General features: G+C 54.1%; 2 protein-coding genes across 6 annotated transcripts in view; one reads left to right on the top strand and one right to left on the bottom strand.

Moving 5' to 3' along the window:
* Positions 1-2,217: 2,217 nt before the first annotated feature.
* Positions 2,218-15,549, bottom strand: C6H4orf33 (chromosome 6 C4orf33 homolog). 5 transcript variants are annotated; one of them, XM_029067448.2, is made up of 6 exons: positions 15,266-15,549; positions 7,634-7,823; positions 7,408-7,468; positions 5,278-5,329; positions 3,688-3,887; positions 2,218-2,514 (listed from the first exon to the last, which is right to left on the bottom strand). In XM_029067448.2, the coding sequence occupies exons 2-6, from the start codon at positions 7,812-7,814 to the stop codon at positions 2,388-2,390; spliced, it is 621 nt and encodes a 206-aa protein (XP_028923281.1). In that variant the 5' UTR covers positions 7,815-7,823; positions 15,266-15,549; the 3' UTR covers positions 2,218-2,387. The 5 variants fall into 5 exon arrangements, with proteins under 5 accessions (XP_028923281.1, XP_039768343.1, XP_028923280.1 ...); XM_039912409.1 differs by lacking the exon at positions 15,266-15,549 and adding an exon at positions 11,409-11,426; XM_029067447.2 differs by lacking the exon at positions 15,266-15,549 and adding an exon at positions 8,985-9,133.
* SCLT1 (sodium channel and clathrin linker 1) overlaps positions 9,953-16,859 on the top strand; it is a 44,363-nt gene continuing 37,456 nt past the window's right edge. Inside the window, exon 1 of the mRNA XM_029067445.2 lies at positions 9,953-10,040. The gene's annotated coding sequence lies outside the window, so the exon portion shown is untranslated. The remainder of the gene's footprint in view (positions 10,041-16,859) is intronic.

Raw genomic sequence — 16,859 nt, 5'->3', positions numbered from 1 at the left:
CCATTTCGAGTGAAAATTCCTCATAATAATAATAATAGCAGAACTTGTTTTAAACTCTAACTACACTCTGAGCACTTAATTTGATTGGGCTCTCCCAAGCGCTTAGTACGGTGCTCTGCGCGTAGTAAGTGCTCAATAAATACCGCGGATTGACTGATTCATGATAAGCAGGATAGGCACGGCATGGGGCAGCTGGTCTAGGTAAGGAGGAAGAACAGGTTACGGATTCCCATTTTTAAAATGGGAAAACTGAGGGACAGAGAAGTCAAATGACTGACCAAAGGTCCCGGAGCAGGTGAGGGAGCTGGTTCCAGAAGACGGAGTCTCTCACCCAAGCCCGGGCTCTTTCCATCAGGCCAGAGGCTTGGCTAGCCGGGACTGACGGTACTAATGTTGGGATTTGTTAAGCGCTTACTCTGTGCAAAGCACTGTTCTAAGCGCTGGCGGGGATGCAAGGTGATCAGGATGTCCCTCATGGGGCTCACAGGCTTCATCCCCATTTTACAGACGAGGTAACTGAGGCCCAGAGAAGTGAAGTGTCTTGCCCAAAGTCACACAGCTGACGAACGGCGGAGCCGGGATTCGAACCCATGACCCCCGAGACTCCCAAGCCCGGGCTCTTTCCACTGAGCCGTGCTGCTTCTCCGCAAAGAAGAATACACTCGGGTGTATTTTCCTCTCCCAAGCGCTCAGCACAGTGCTCTGCACCCAGGGAGCACTCAATAGATACCACTGATTGATTCTAGACTGTAAGCTCCTTGCGGGCAGGGAACGAGTCTACCAGCTCTGTTGTATTTTCCCCTCCCAAGGGCTTGGTACAGTGCTCTGCAGACGGTAAGCGCTCAGTCGATACATTGGAATGATTTTTTTTTTCCTCACGGCACAGTTTCCCCAGCACCATTACCCACCTGTTCTCTGGTACTGGATCTGCCAGATGGGTCGGTTCTCATTTGGGAGCGAGCAAACCTCCAGGAAGCTGGGCCGAGCTACATATATTTAAAGGCAATCATTTCCCAACACGGAGCGCGGTCCATCGCGACGGCTGGCATTAGATCGGGGCAGAGGCGGGTTACTCAAACGTCCTGAAGTGCTTTGGGGAGGTAAATGCGATTCAATCATTACATAGCCGGTTGCCACATCCGGTTGCCCTTTATTAGCACGCAAATTACAACATTTAAAAATGAGTTTCTTGCGTCATCCCGACTGCCTTGCTGCTCCCCCCAGATTCGACGGCTAAATCGACGGCGATTTATGGCAAAGTCCTCGGATTACAACAGCTCCTCTGTGGTTCATAAAAGTCGGGGTACCGAGGTACCGGCCAGATTCAGGTTACTTGGATGATGATGATGATGATGATGATTGAGGTATTTGTTAAGCCCTTATTCTGCGTTGAGCACTGTGCTAGGTACGAGTTAATCAGGTCAGACGCTGTCCCTGTCCCAAACGGGGTTCCCGGGCCAAGTAGGAGGGAGAAGAGGAAGGGAATCCCCATTCCCCAGGTGAGGAAACTGAGGCCCAGAGTCTTTAAGAAGCAGAAGAGAAGCAGCGTGGCTCAGCGGAAGGAGCCCGGGCTTGGGAGTCAGAGGTCATGGGTTCTAATCGCGGCTCTGCCGCTTGCCAGCTGTGTGGCTGTGGGCGAGTCACTTCACTTCTCTGGGCTTCAGTGACCTCATCTGTAAAATGGGGATGAAGACCGTGAGCCTCACGTGGGACAAACTGATTACCTTGTATCTACGCCAGCTCTTAGAACAGTGCTCTGCACATAGTAAGCGCTTAACAAATACCAACTTTATTATTATTAAGGGCAGGACTCTCGTCTACCAACTCTATTTGCCCTCCTCCAAGTGCTCAGTACAGTGCTCTGCACACAGTAGCCCAGACGTTCCTCGAGGGTAGGGATGTGCCTACCACCTCTACTGTCCTCTCCGAAGCGCTCAGTACAGTGCTCCGGCCACAGCGAGCGCCCGCTAAATACCGCATCGATTGAGTGACCGAAGCACGGCCGGTTGGGCATATTGACTCCAGCAGCAGGGGCTAACGGAAAGAGGCTGGGCTTGGGAGTCGGGGGACCTGGGTTCTCACCCCAGCCCCGCCACCGCCCTGCCGCGTGACCCTGGGCAAGTCACTTCCCTGGTTCCCTCGTCGGCAAAATGGGGATCCCATCTCTGTGCTCCCTCCCGATCAGACCGTGAGCCCGTGGGACCTGATGGTCCTGAAACTCCCCCAGCGCTTAGTACAGTGTTTGACGCATAGTAAGCGGTTAACAAATGCCCAAAGCATCATCGTTATTATGAACCAGGATAGGTGAAGAGCGCCGTCGCTGAACCGGGGGCGCGGCGGGGGGTGGCTTTATCGTGGAGCCCGGAACCCGGTGAGCCCGCTTCCGGTCATTCACGACTCTTGCTCCTTTCTTCCGCCACCTCCAGGGACTTCCAAAGTTCCGACGCCGGCTGCCCCCAGTCTTCCCCGAACAAAGTGCTCAGACGAAGAGGCCGGAAATATTCTAGGAGGTGGCTGGGGAGAAAATACGCGAGGCGGTCAGAGAGGGGCTGAGGAGAGGTGCGGTGCAGCCCCGGGGGAGAGACCCCGGGCCTGGGAGTCAGAAGGATCCGGGTTCTACTCAGGGCTCCGCCACAGGTCTGCCGTGTGACCTTCGGCCAGTCACTTCACTTCTCCGGGCCTCGAGCACCTCATCTGTAAAATGGGGATTAGGAGCGGGAGCCTCATGCGGGACAGGGACTGTGTCCGATCTGATTAACCTGTATCTACCGCAGAGCAGTGCCTGGGACACAGTAAGGGCTTAACAACTATCGTTATTATTATTATTCATTCAATAGGATTTATTGAGCGCTTACTATGTGCAGAGCACCGTACTAAGCGCTTGGAATGTACAAGTCGGCAACAGGTAGAGACGGTCCCTGCCCTTTGACGGGCTTACGGTCTGATCGGGGGAGACGGACGGACAAGAACGATGGCAATAGAGTCAAGGGGAAGAACATCTCCTAGAAACAATGGCAAATAAATAGAATGAGGGTGATGTACATCTCATTAAACAAAATAAACAAAATAAATAGGGTGATGAAGATATTACTACTATCGTCATTATTATTAGAAGGGCCTGGGTTCTAATTCGCCCATCACCACTTGTATACTGGGCGATCTTGGGTGAGTCACTTCACTCCTCTGGGCCTCAGTTATCTCATCTGGAAAGTGGGGATTTAAGACCGTGAGCCCCCCGTGGATACGGACTGCGTCCGACCCGATTCGCTCGGCTCTACCCCAGCGTTTAGAACGGTACTTGGCGCGTAGTAAGCATTTAATGCCATTTTTTTAAAAAAAGTTGGAAGGCAGGCAGCAGGCTGTGTAGCTCAGTGGGAAGAGCGCTAGTGTCGGAACCTAGTTCCCAGTTCTACTCCCGGCTCTGGCTCCAGACCTTGATGGGGCTGGGCCTCGGTTTCCTCCTCTGTACAGTGGGGACAAAGAGGCCGCCCTCCCTCCCTGCTTCTTAAGACCGTGAGCCTCACGGGGGACACGGACTTGTGCCCACCCTGATTAGCTTGCGTCTACCCCGGCGCATACGAAGCGCTTAACGAATACCGTAGACCCAATAAAATAAAAATTAAAGGGCAATTCCTGAGACGTTTCCGCAGATTTTGAAACGTTGCAATGGATGACTTTTCTACTTACAAATCAGGTTTCTGCCCCTCCCGTATTTCCGCCGGAGGCACAGGGTAGGCCGCTTCGTACACCCTCTCCGCTCCCGATCCGTGAATTGCAAACGAATTGAACTTGTTCACGCCTGGAGGGAAATAACTCCAGGGGAGATGCGCTTTTCCTTCCCACCGGGCGCCGGATCGGGACACTTCGAACGCCAGAGGCAATCCTTGCTGCGGACGGGAAGACAGGGTGGAGATGGATCTCGGACGCCCCGTGGGCTGGATACCACTCCCGCCCATCAGTCCATCGGGTTCACTGAGCGCGTATCGTGTGCGGAACGCTGAATCAAGCGCTTGGAAGAGGTTGATATCACAGAGTCGGTAGACAAGTTGCCTGCCCACGATGAGCTTACAGTCTAGAGGGCGAGACCCACGTTAATAGAAATCAATAAATTACGGATAGGGGCATCAGTGCCGTGGGGCCGAGGGAGGGGTGGAAAAGGGGAGCAAATCCGAGCGCCGGGGTGACGCAGAAGGGAACGGGAGAAGAGGAAACGAGGGCTTAGTCAGGGAAGGCCTCTTGGAGGAGATGGGCCTGCGGGAAGGATTCGAAGGCGGGGAGAGTCATCGTCTGTCGGATATGAAGCGGGAAGGAGTTCCGGGCCAGAGGCGGGACGCGGGTGAGAGGTCGGTGGCGAGCTGGAGGAGGGTGAGGTACAGTGAGTAGGTTGGCACCGGAGGAGCTAAGAGTGCGGGCTGGGTTGTAGTAGAATGATAGCCGAGTGAGGCAGGAGGGGGCAAAGTGACTGGGGGCTTAAATGCCAACGGTGAGGACTTTCTATATGACGTGGAGGTGGACGGGCAAACACGGCCTGAACAGTTTTGTAGAAAAATGATCCGGGCGGCCGAGTGAAGTATGGACTGGAGCGGGGAAAGACAGGAGGCAGGGAGGTCGGCGAAGAGGCTGACGCAGGAGTGGAGACAAGGCAGCTTAAATGCTTGGATGGAGGCGGTAGCATTTGGGATGGAGGGGAAAAGAGGGATTTTAGCAATTTTGTGACGGTTGATCTGACAGGATTCGGTGAAAGACTGAATACGTGGGTGGAATGAGAGAGGCGAGTCGAGGATAACGCCAAGAATACAGGCTTGTGGGACAGGAAGGACGGTGGGGCTGTCGACGGCGATGGGGAAGCCCCGGGGAGGGCAGGGTCTGGGTGGAAAGATCAAGAGCCCAGTTTTGGACATGTTAAGTTTGAGGTATCGGTGAGGCATCCAAGGAGAGATGTCCTGACGGCAGGAGAAAATGCAGGACCGGAGAGAGGGAGAGAGGTCAGGGCTGGAGATGGAGATTTGGGAATCGCCCGCACAGAGGTGGATGATTGGGAGCGAATGAGTTCTCCAAGGCAGCGGGTGTACGTGGAGAAGAGAAGGGGACCCAGAACGGAGCCTTGAGGGATTCCCCGCAGTTAGGGGGTGGGAGGAGGAGGAGGAGCCCGACAAAGAGGCTGAGAATGAGCGGCCAGAGAGATAGGAGAACCGGGAGAAGCCGGTTTCGGTGAAGGCGAGCTTGGATGATGTTTCCAGGAGAAGGGGGTGGACGACCCATGAACTCATCACTCACCTTCCAGACGTTTCTTCTCCCAGAGAGCAGAAGGACAAGATGCTGCCCGTGACTGTTGAAATGAAAATCGGTCATGAGCGCGGTAAAAAAAAAAAAAAAAAAATCAACCGTGGTTCCCGCTGCCTTTCACAATGGTAGGTATTACTTTGGGAAAATAACAACCGTAATAATAATAATGACACCTGTTAGGCACTTACCAGGCGTCAGGCACTGTTCTAAGGGCCGGGGTGGATGACAATAATAATAATAATAATAATAACAAGGGGCTCACAGTCTTAATCCCCATTTTAAAGATGAGGTAACTGAGGCCCAGAGAAGTGACTTACCCAAGGTCACACAGCAGGCAAGTGGCAGAGTTGAGATCAGAATCCATGAGCAGCTGATTCCCAGGCCCTTGCTCTATCCACCACGCCACAGTCCCCGTCCCACATGGGGCTCAATAAATCAATTAATCAACCGATAGTATTCAGGATATTCTTTCTTCCCCTTAGACAGCGAGGCCCATGTGGAACAGGGTCGATGTCCGACCTAATTCATTTGTATCTACCCCAGCTCTTAGAAGAGTGTTTGACGCATACTAAGTGCTTAAAAAACACCATCGGGATAAAAAAAGAAATTCCCCCCGCGACCCGATTCTTTTTTTTAAATGGAATTTGTTAAACACCTACTCTCTTCCAGGCACTGTACTACCTGCTGGGGTAGATCCAAGCTCATCAGGTTCGACACGTCCATGCCCCACATGGGGCTCACAGTCTTAATTCCGCATTTTGCAGATGGGGAAGCTGAGGCACAGAGAATGAAGTGACTTGCCCAAGGACAAACAGCAGACACGTGGCAGAGCTGAGATTAGAACCCAGGTTCTCCCACTCCCGGGACCAGGCTCTTTGCACGAGGCCACAGTGCTTTTCCTGCTATTCCCAGTTCCCACTCACCCTGCTAGGAGAGAGGAAACCGGCACGATATTTAAAATAAAATTCCTAAGCGATCCAGAGGAGCTTATTATTTTCTGAGGAAAAATTTACGGGCCACTAACCTAGGGCCTACCCGAAAATCGTATATTTAAAACATCACCTGGGCCTTTGTTTCGATCAATGAGGAAACTGAGGCCCAGAGAAGTAAAATCACTCGCCCAAGGTCACGCGGCATACGGTGGGGAAACTAGAATTAGAACTCAGGTCCTCTGAATCCAAAGCCCAGGATCGTTCCATCGTATTTATTGAGCGCTCAACGTGTACAGAGCACCGTACTAGGCACTCGGGAGAGCACGATATAACAATATAAGAGACATATTCTCTGCCCACAACAAGCTTACAGTCTAGATAGTGTGTGAGCCCCACGCGGGACAACCTGTTCACCTTGTATTCCCCCCCAGCGCTTAGAACAGTGCTTTGCACATAATAAGCGCTTAACAAATACCACATTATTATTATTAAGACCAGCAACGTGGCTACAAGATTTAGCATCGGGAGGAAAACCGGGAAGAGGTTAGGGTTGATGGGTAATATCCAAATGGTCACCCACCCTTCCCTAAACAGATTATAATAATAATAATGTTGGTATTTGTTAAGCGCTTACTATGTGCCGAGCACTGTTCTAAGCGCTGGGGTAGACATAGGGGAATCAGGTGGTCCCACGTGGGGCTCACAGTCTTAATCCCCATTTTACAGATGAGGGAACTGAGGCACAGAGAAGTTAAGTGACTCGCCCACAGTCACACAGCCGACAAGTGGCAGAGCTGGGATTCGAACTCATGAGCCCTGACTTCAAAGCCCGTGCTCTTTCCACTGAGCCACGCTGCTTCTCATTATCCACAGTGAAAAATAAAAAATAACAAAGCCATGGACAAAAACTACAACTTTCGCCACAGGGGGAAAAAAGAGCTTTTTTTTTAGGTAGCAAAGGAGAATCGGTCTTTATACTTGTCTGTCTCCCCCGATTAATAATAATAATAATAATAATAATGTTGGTATTTGTTAAGCGCTTACTATGTGCCGAGCACTTAGACTCTAAGCCCGTCAATGGGCAGGGATCGTCTCTGTTGCCGAAGTGTCCATTCCAAGCGCTTAGTCCAGTGCTCTGCACATAGTAAGCGCTCAATAAATACTATTGAATGAATGCAAGAATACTTACGGGCAGAGTTCCACTTCTAAATACTGCTGAGTTCGGTCATTCAGGAAAAACGCTTCAACCACTTTTGGAGAGAAAGAGAGAGGAGGAGAGAGTGAGAAAGGGAGAAACAAAGAGCGGGAGACGAAGCCGGCCTCCCGGATTCGGTCAGAGACGGGCGGGTCGGGTGGAGGAGAGGTGACACGAGTGACGGGCGGGCAGGGCTGGAGGCCTCCCGGCTCAAACGCACCTTCAGAGTCCCACAGTCGGTCGCAGGGACGGCCCGGTTCCGCTTCGGGGGCCGGGGGGTCGTCGAAGAAGGGCGCCCTCACCCCCAGCAGCAAGCCCCCCGCCTCCGCGCTCAGCGTGACGCGCACGGGCTCGTGGCTCACGGCCACCCCGTCCCACGTGTGTCCGACCGGGAACTCCATCGCCGGGCTCTGAGACGAAGCACACGCAGACACAGGTACGCTGTGGAACCTCGCCCCATTTTTTACGGTATTTGTTAAGCGCTGACCACGTGCCGGGCACTGTCCTAAGCGCCGGGGTGGAGCCAAGCGAATCAGGCGGGGCACCGGTCCCCGTCCCACATGGGGCTCCCAGTCTTAATAATAATGTTGGTATTTTTTAAGCGTTTACTACGTGCAGAGCTCTGTTCTAAGCTCTGGGGGAGATACAGGGTCATAAGCTTGCCCCGTGAGGCTCACAGTTAATCCCCATTGTGCAGAAGAGGGAACTGAGGCACAGAGAAATAAGTGACTCGCCCACAGTCACCCAGCTGACAAGTGGAGGAGCCGGGTTTCGAACCCCTGACCTCTGACTCCCAAGCCCGGGCTCTTGCCACTGAGCCGCGCTGCTTCTCTTCAGTCTTCATCCCCATGTTATCCCAAGCCCGGACTTGGGAGTTAGAGGTCATGGGTTCGAATCCCGGCTCCACCACGTGCCAGCTGTGTGACTGTGGGCAGGTCACTTGCTCGGCCACTTGTCGGCTGTGTGACGGTGGGCAAGTCACTTCACTTCTCTGGGCCTCAGTTCCCTCATCTGTAAAATGAGGATTAAGACTGTGAGCCCCACGTGGGACGACCTGATTCCCCTGTGCCTACCCCAGCGCTTAGAACAGTGCTCTGCACATAGTAAGCGCTTAACAAATACCAACATTATTATGATTATTATTAACTTATCTGTGCCTCAGTTACCTCATCTGTAAAATGGGGATTAACTGTAAGCCTCACGTGGGACAACCTGATTACTCTGTATCTACCCCAGCGCTTAGAACAGTGCTCTGCACATAGTAAGCGCTTAACAAATACCAACATTATCATGCTACAGCAGAAGCCCAGGGGCGTCAAGTCACTTGCCCGAGGTCACCCAGCAGACAGGTTTCTCCTGGTGACGTCGGTTTCGATTTGCCGACGCCAACCTACCTTCGGGACGGAGGGTCGGGGAAGTGGCCTTGGTGGGCAAACGGGGACCGGCTTCCCAAGCAGCGACACGGAGAGAAGAGAATTGAGAGGAGGGGAGGGAGCCAGGCCGGGGTGCGAGGGGAGCTACGTTCGGGGGGTTAATTCTAAAAGGCCGGAAAACCTGGAGATCAAATCTACCTTCTCGTTCTCTGGAAATTCACCGAACTAGTGGAGAATGGAGAATTCCCTGCCGTGGCGTTCCTGGCTGTGGGCCCACAGAGAGAGGGCTGACAATCATGTGGTGATTCATGTGACCTTTGCTCCTCAGGGGACGTTTCTTTTTCCTGTTTTTTTTTGGGCCGTTTATGGTATTTGTTAAATTCGTTCATTAATTCGTATTTATTGAGCGCTTACTGTGTGCAGGGCACTGTCCTAACTGCTTAGAAAGTACAGTTTGGCAGCCAATCGTTATTGCGTGCCAGGCACTGTGCTAAACGCTGGGGTAGATAATGATAATAATCATGACATTTGTTACGCGCTTCCTATGTGCAAAGTACTGTTCTAAGCGCTGGGGAGGACACAAGGTGATCAGGTTGTCCCACATGGGGCTCAGTCTTAATCCCCATTTTACAGATGAGGTCACGGAGGCACGGTTAAGTGAAGTGACTCGCCCAAAGTCACCCGGCTGACAAGTGGCGGAGTGGGGATTAGAACCCACGACCTCGGAGGCAGGATTAGAGAAGCATCGTGGCTCTGTGCAAAAAGCCCAGGCTTGGGAGTCAGAGGTCATGGGTTCGAATCCCGACTCTGCCACTTGTCGGCTGTGGGACTGTGGGCCAGTCACTTCCCTGCTCTGGGCCTCAGTTCCCTCATCTGGAAAATGGGGATGAAGACTGGGAGCCTCATGTGGACAACCTGATTCCCCTGTGCCTACCCCAGCGCTTAGAACAGTGCTCTGCACATAGTAAGCGCTTAACAAATACCTCAACATTATTATTATTACCATTCCCACGCCTTTAGGGCCTGCGGCCTGCCGCATCGGCTCCACGCATGCGCGGCCCCGAGGACGGCCGGGGGGGGGGCGCGGCGAGCCCAGCGGGCCGGTGACGTCACGACGCCGGCGTCCGGGGCTCCGCCGCCCGGGCGACGTGATGACGTAGGCGGCGCCGGGGGCGGAGGAGGCGGAAGTGGGGCTTTGGCCCGTTGGAAAGGGCGCGAGCGCAGCGATCGCACGGCCCCCCGGCCCTCCTGGAGGTAAACCAAGTCGCTTGTCCCGCCTCGGTGGGCCGCGGCGGCCCCGCTATTCCGCTCTGCCCTTCCCTTCCCTCCCCTCCCGCCGCGGGGGCTCACGGGAAACGCCACCCCCTCCCCCCTCCTCACCTCTCCGGCCGCGGGGGCTCACGGGAAACGCCAACCCCCCTCCCTCCCCCTGCTCCTCCCCCCTCCGGCCGCGGGGGCTCACGGGAAAAGCCAGTCCTGCCCCCCCCCCCCCCACTGTCAATCCACGCAGGGTCCTGGGCGCTTAATAATAATAATGATGGTATTTGTTAAGCGCTTACTGTGTGCAGAGCACTGTTCTCAGCGCTGGGGGAGATACAGGGGCAACAGGTGGTCCCACGTGAGGCTCACAGTTAATCCCCATTTTACAGATGAGGTCACTGAGGCACAGAGAAGTAATAGTGGTATTTGTTAAGCGCTTACTGTGTGCAGAGCACTGTTCTAAACGCTGGGGGAGATACAGGGGCATCAGGTGGTCCCACGTGAGGCTCACACTTCATCCCCCTTTTCCAGATGAGGGAACTGAGGCCCAGTGAAGTGACTTCCCCAAGGTCACACAGCTGACAAGTGTGGCTCAAGAAGCAGCGCGGTTCAGTGGAAAGAGCCTGGTCTTGGGAGTGAGAGGTCATGGGTTCGCATCCCGGCTCTGCCACTTGTCTGCTGTGTGTACTTGGGCAAGTCACTTCACTTCTCTGGGCCTCAGTTCTCTCATCTGCAAAAGTGGGGATTAAAAAATGAGCCCACATGGGACAATCTGAGTATCCTGTATCTACCCCAGCGCTTAGAACAGTGCTGTGCACATGGTAAGCGCTTAACAAATACCATAATAATAATTATTATTATTGAGCCCTTACTGTGTGCAGAGCAGTGTTCTAAGCGCTTGAGAGAGGGCCAGTAGAACTTTTTGCAAGCGCATTACCCGCTCACAGTCAATATTTTCTGAGCCCTTAGAGTGTGCAGAGCACTGTTAACCACTCGATCTCCAATGGCTCCTTCCCCGCTGCCTTCAAACACGCCCACGTCTCCCCCATCCTAAAAAAACCCGCTCTCGACCCCACTTCCCCCTCCAGTTATCGCCCCATCTCCCTACTACCCTTCCTTTCCAAAATCCTGGAACGGGTCGTCTACAATCGATGCTTAGAATTCCTTAACTCCCATTCTCTCCCGGACCCACTCCGATCTGGCTTCCGTCCCCTCCGCTCTACCGAGACCGCTCTCTCTAAGGTCACCCGTGACCTCCTTCTTGCCAGATCCGATGGCTCCTACTCCATTCTGATCCTCTTCGACCTCTCTGCTGCCTTCGACACCGTCGACCATCCCCTCCTCCTCCATACCTCATCTCACCTCGGCTTCACGGACTCCGTCCTCTCCCGGTTCTCCTCTCACCTCTGTGGCCGGTCATTCTCGGTCTCCTTCGCGGGCTCCTCCTCCCCCTCCCATCCTCTAACTGTCAGAGTTCCTCAAGGGTCAGTTCTTGGCCCTCTTCTGTTCTCCATTTACACTCACTCCCTCGGTGAACTCATCCGCTCTCACGGCTTCGACTACCATCTCTACGCAGATGGCACGCAGATCTACATCCCCGCCCCCGTCCTCTCCCCGTCCCTTCGGGCTCGCATCTCCTCCCGCCTCCGGGACGTCTCCGCCTGGATGTCGGCCCGCCACCTAAAACTCGACACGAGCGAGACTGAGCTCCTCATCTTCCCTCCCGAACCCGGTCCTCTCCCGGACTTCTCTATCACCGTGGATGGCACGACCGTCCCTCCCGTCTGTCGGGCCCGCGATCTCGGTGTCATCCTTGACTCGTCTCTCTCGTTCACCCCACGGGAACCGAGACCTGCCGGTTTCACCTCTACGATATCGCCAAGATCCGCCCTCTCCTCTCCACCCAGACGGCTACCTTACCGCTACGGGCTCTCGTTATATCCCGGCTAGACTATCGGGTCGGCCTTCTCTCCGACCTCCCTTCCTCCTCTCTCGCCCCGCTCCGGTCTATTCTTCACTCCGCCGCCCGGCTCATCTTCCCGCAGAGACGATCTGGGCCTGTCACTCCCCTTCTTAAACGACTCCGGTGGTTGCCCGTCGACCTCCGCTCCAAACAGAAACTCCTCACTCTAGGCTTCGAGGCTCTCCGTCACCGTGCCCCTTCCTACCTCTCCTCCCTTCTCTCTTGCTACCGCCCACCCCTCACGCTCCGCTCCTCCGCCGCCCACCCCCTCGCGGTCCCTCGGTCTCGCCCGTCCCGCCGTCGACCCCCGGGCCGCGTCCTCCCGCGGTCCCGGAACGCCCTCCCTCCTCACCTCCGCCGAACTGATTCTTTTCCCCTCTTCGAAACCCTACTTAAAACTCACCTCCTCCGAGAGGCCTTCCCAGACTGAGCTCCTCTTCTCCCTCTACTCCCTCTGCCACCCCCCCTTTACCTCTCCGCAGCTGAACCCCCTTTTTTCCCCTTTTCCCCCTGCTCCTCCACCTCTCCCTTCCCCTCCCTACAGCACTGTACTCGTCCGCTCGACTGTATATATTCTCGTTACCCTATTTATTTTGTTAATGAATTGTACATCGCCTCGATTCTATTTAGTCGCCATTGTTTTTACGAGATGTTCTTCCCCTCGACTGTATTTATCGCCATCGTTCTCGTCCGTCCATCTCCCCCGATTAGACCGTAAGCCCGTCAAACGGCAGGGACCGTCTCTATCTGTTGCCGACTTGTTCGTTCCAAGCGCTTAGTACAGTGCCCTGCGCATAGTAAGCGCTCAATAAATACTATTGAATGAATGATTGAACTGTTCTGAGCGCTTGCGAGAGGACAATAGAACAGTTGGTTATGCTCCTTCCCTGCTCACGATCAATCAGTGATATTTATTAGAGCTGACTGTGCACAGAGCACTGTCCTAAGCGCTTGGAAGAGGACACCTTACCAGCTGTTCAACAGTATTTATTGAGCGCTTACTATGTGCAGAGCACTGTACTAAGCGCTTGGTAGGTGCATTCCCTGCTCACCCTCAATCGATATTTTTTGAGTGCTTACTGTGCGCAGAGCACTGCACTAAGCGCTCGGCCAAGAACAGGCCAATGGAGTTGGCAGACACGGTCCCTGGCCACAATGAGTGATTTTTTTAAATGGTGTTAATAATAATAATAACAATAATAATGTTGGTATCTGTTAAGCGCTTATTATGTGCAGAGCACTGTTCTAAGCGCTGGGAGAGATACAGGGGAATCAGGTTGTCCCACGTGGGGCTCACAGTTAATCCCCATTTTCCACATGAGGGAACTGAGGCCCAGAGAAGTGAAGTGACTTGCCCACGGTCACACAGCTGACGAGTGGCGGAGCGGGGATTCGAACCCATGACCTCTGACTCCCAAGCCCGAGCTCTTTCCACTGAGCCACGCTGTTTAAGTGCAAACTATGTGCCAGACACGGCACTAAGCACTGAGGTAGATGATGATGACGGTGTTGGTTGAGCACTTAGTCCGTCAAGCCCTGTTCTAAGCCCTGGGGGTAGATTCAGTTCAATTCATTTGTATTTATTGAGCGCTTACTGTGTGCAGAGCGCTTGGGAGCCTACAATACAACAAAATGGGGATGCACACAATCCCTGTCCAACGCGGGGCTCATAATCTGAATCACCCCTGGACCGGTGAGGAAACTGAGGCCCAGAGAAGTTAAGTGACTTGCTCGGGGTCACCCAGCAGATAAGTGGCTGACGCCAGGATTGGAACCCCGATGCTTCCCCTTCCCATGCAGCTCACGCTGCTTCCAGAGAAAGGATTCAGCACGGGGATACGGTCCAGATCCCACTTGGGGCTCACCGTCTTCACCCCCATTTTGCAGATGAGATCACCGAGGCCCAGGGAAGTGCCCAGGGTCACCCAGACGAGCGGCAGGGCCGGGGCGAGAGCCCGGGTCCGTCGACAAAGCAGTCGGTGTTATTGGGTCCCTGCGGACCACGGCAGTTTTGCGCATAAATAATATATTATAAATCATTTATTCCCGTTATCTTCTCCACATAGTAAACACTCAATAAATGCCTCTGATGGGTAAAATCAATTAAACAACACTATTGACTCCTTACTGTGTGCTTGCATTCCTCAGCACTTACGCACCTATCTTTAAATGATATAAATTACTCACCAATATCACCGTCTGTCTCCCCCTCTCAACTGTCAGCTCGTCGCGGGTAGGGGACGGATCCGCCCTCACTGCCGCGTTGTCCTCTCCCTAGCGCTTAGGACAGTGCCCTGCGCACCAATCAATACCACTGATGATGATCACGCGGAGCCCCGAGAAGCGGCCCGGTCAGGTGGAAAGAGCACGGGCCTGGAAGCGAAAGGACCTGGGTTCTAATCCAGCTTGCTGTGTGACTCGGGCCAGTCACTTCACTTCCCCGGGCCTCGGTTCCCTCGTCAGTACAGCACGGATTAACCCGGCGAACGCCACGTGGGCCGGGGAGTCTGTCCACTGCGATGAGCTCCTGACTACCCCAGCGCTTAGAAGAGGGTTTGGCACATAGTAAGCGCCGAATAAATATCACAGCCATTAGCGTTAGCCTCCTACTTGGGCTGGGAGCCCCATATGGGCCGGGGAACGTGTCCACCGTGACCAACCTGTATCCACCCCGGCGCTTAGGACGGCGTGAACTAGACCGTCAGCTCGTCGCGGACAGGGAACGTCACTGTTGTATTTTTGTTTCCCGGGTGCTTAGTACGGTGCTCGGCGCACAGCGCTTAATCAGTACGAGTCAGTGAAAGAACAGTGTCCGGCACATAGTCGGCGCGCCACACCATCCATATTACTGGTATTATCACTACTAAACGTTGGGGTAAACGCGGTAGGAGGCCGGCGGTCCCGGCCCGGCCGGGCCGGAGGACGGGCCACGGACTCCATCGCCGCCTTCCTCTCATCACCGTCGGAAGGGCAGAGGGGACGGGGACCCGCCGGGGGTCACTGAGTCCAACCTTCCGCCACGCTGAAAAGAGACGACCGCTGATGGTCCGCTCTCCTCCGGCCCAGCCCCCACACTCCGCTCCCCGCCCCGGACCACCTTCCCAGGCTTATCGGGACGGCATCTCCTCCGAGAGGTCCTCCCGGAGTAAGCCCTCTTTTCCCCCGTTCCCTCTCCCTCCCGCGTCGTCCGTGCGTTGTGACCTCTGGACCCTTGGCCTCGCCCCCACCCTCAGCCCCACGGCACGCGTGTCCGTACCTGCCCCCCGTTCCAATTACCGTCCGTCTCCCGCTCTAATCGGTGAGCCGGCTGTTGGCGGGGCGCGTGTCCGCCCACTCTGTCGGCTGCGCTTCGCACAGTGCTCCGCGCACGGCGAGCGCTCGGTCGGCCCCGTGGGCCGATTCGGTTCTTAAGGGTCTCCGGCCCTCCACGGGCTTTTTAGCGTCGCGACGGTCAGAGGCCTCCTGCGGTGCGCCGTGCTAAGCGCTCGGGAAAGCGCAACAGAAACACAAGCCGAGCGGCCTCTCCATCAACGGCTTACGCTGTCACCGGGGAAAAGAGATGTTAAAATCTTGTCCAATAATGGGATTAAAATAGCTAATTGGACGCGCCGCTATACGGCAGAGGCGAGAATAAATCCAAAGTCCGAGGAGCCGATGAGTTGATTCAACTTTGGTTGGTGGAAACTAAAAGGGGAAGACTTTGGGGAGGAAGGGAGATTTTAGGAGGGATTGAAAATCATAATTGTGGTATTTGCTAAGCACCTCAGACCGTAAGGTCACTGTGGGCACGGAATGTGTCCGTGACAGTGTTACGCTCCTCTCCCAAGAGTTTAGTACAGTGCTCCGGAAACAGTAAACGCTCAATAAATACGATCGACCAACCGAAAGCTCACTGTTTGCCTGCCAACTCTCGTGTTGTCCTTTCCCAACACAGGACTCCGCACGCAGTCAGCGCTCAATAAATACCACCGATTGATCGATATCCAGAATTCATTTATTTCTATTAATTCCGTCTCCTCCTCTAGACCCTACGCTCCTTATGGGCAGGGAACGTGTGTATCGACTCATACTCCGTCAAGCGCTTAATACAGTGCTGTGCTCACAGTGAGCACTCAATAAATACCAAGGATTGACTTGTGTCCAGAACTCATTTATTTCTATTAATGTCCGTCTCCTCTAGACCACAAGCTCCTTGAACTGTACTCTCTCGATCACTCACTACAGTGCCGTACGTAATGAGCACTCAGTAGATACCCCCAATGGATTGACAGAAGATCATCGGATCGGACCCAGCCCCTTCCTACACAGGGCTCAGGCTGAGATAATGATAACAATGGTCTTTGTTAAGCGCTTACTATATGCTAAGCACTCTTCTAAGCTCTGGGGTAGATGCAAGGTAATCAGGTTGTCCCATGTGGGGCTCGCAGACTTCATCCCCATTTTCCAGATGAGGGAACTGAGGCACGGAGAAGTGAAAGTGACATGCCCAAAGTCACACAGCTGATGAGTGGCGGAGCCGGGATGAGAACTCACCATCTGGGTCTGAGATCGAGCCCGGGCCTGGGAGTCAGAAGGACCGGGATTCTCGTGCCGGCTCCGCCACTTGTCTGTGACCTTGGACAAGTCACTTCACTTGTCTGGGCCTCAGTTACCTCAGCTGAAAAATGGGGATTAAGACTGTGAGACCCATGTGGGACAGGGACTGTGTCCAACCAGCTTTGCTTCTGTCTACCCCAGTGCTTAAAACAGTGCCTGGCACATAATAAGCATTTAACAAATGCCACAATTATTGTTATTATTATTAGTGGAAAGGGCCCGGGCCTCAGAGGATCCGGGTTCTAATCCCGGTT

This window comes from Ornithorhynchus anatinus, chromosome 6 (genome assembly GCF_004115215.2).
Source record: "Ornithorhynchus anatinus isolate Pmale09 chromosome 6, mOrnAna1.pri.v4, whole genome shotgun sequence".
Lineage (NCBI taxonomy): Eukaryota > Metazoa > Chordata > Mammalia > Monotremata > Ornithorhynchidae > Ornithorhynchus > Ornithorhynchus anatinus.
This window is presented reverse-complemented; position numbering and strand designations above follow the sequence as displayed.

Excerpts from the sequence above, each read along its gene's own strand:
- C6H4orf33 (XM_029067448.2), bottom strand. The coding sequence starts at position 7,814 with ATGGAGTTCCCGGTCGGACACACGTGGGACGGGGTGGCCGTGAGCCAC. Across the intron at positions 7,469-7,633 it reads CCGACTGTGGGACTCTGAAG|TGGTTGAAGCGTTTTTCCTG; the intron begins GTGCGTTTGAGC and ends TCTCTCCAAAAG. Across the intron at positions 2,515-3,687 it reads GAGGGGCAGAAACCTGATTT|CCACCTCCTAGAATATTTCC; the intron begins GTAAGTAGAAAA and ends TTTTCTCCCCAG.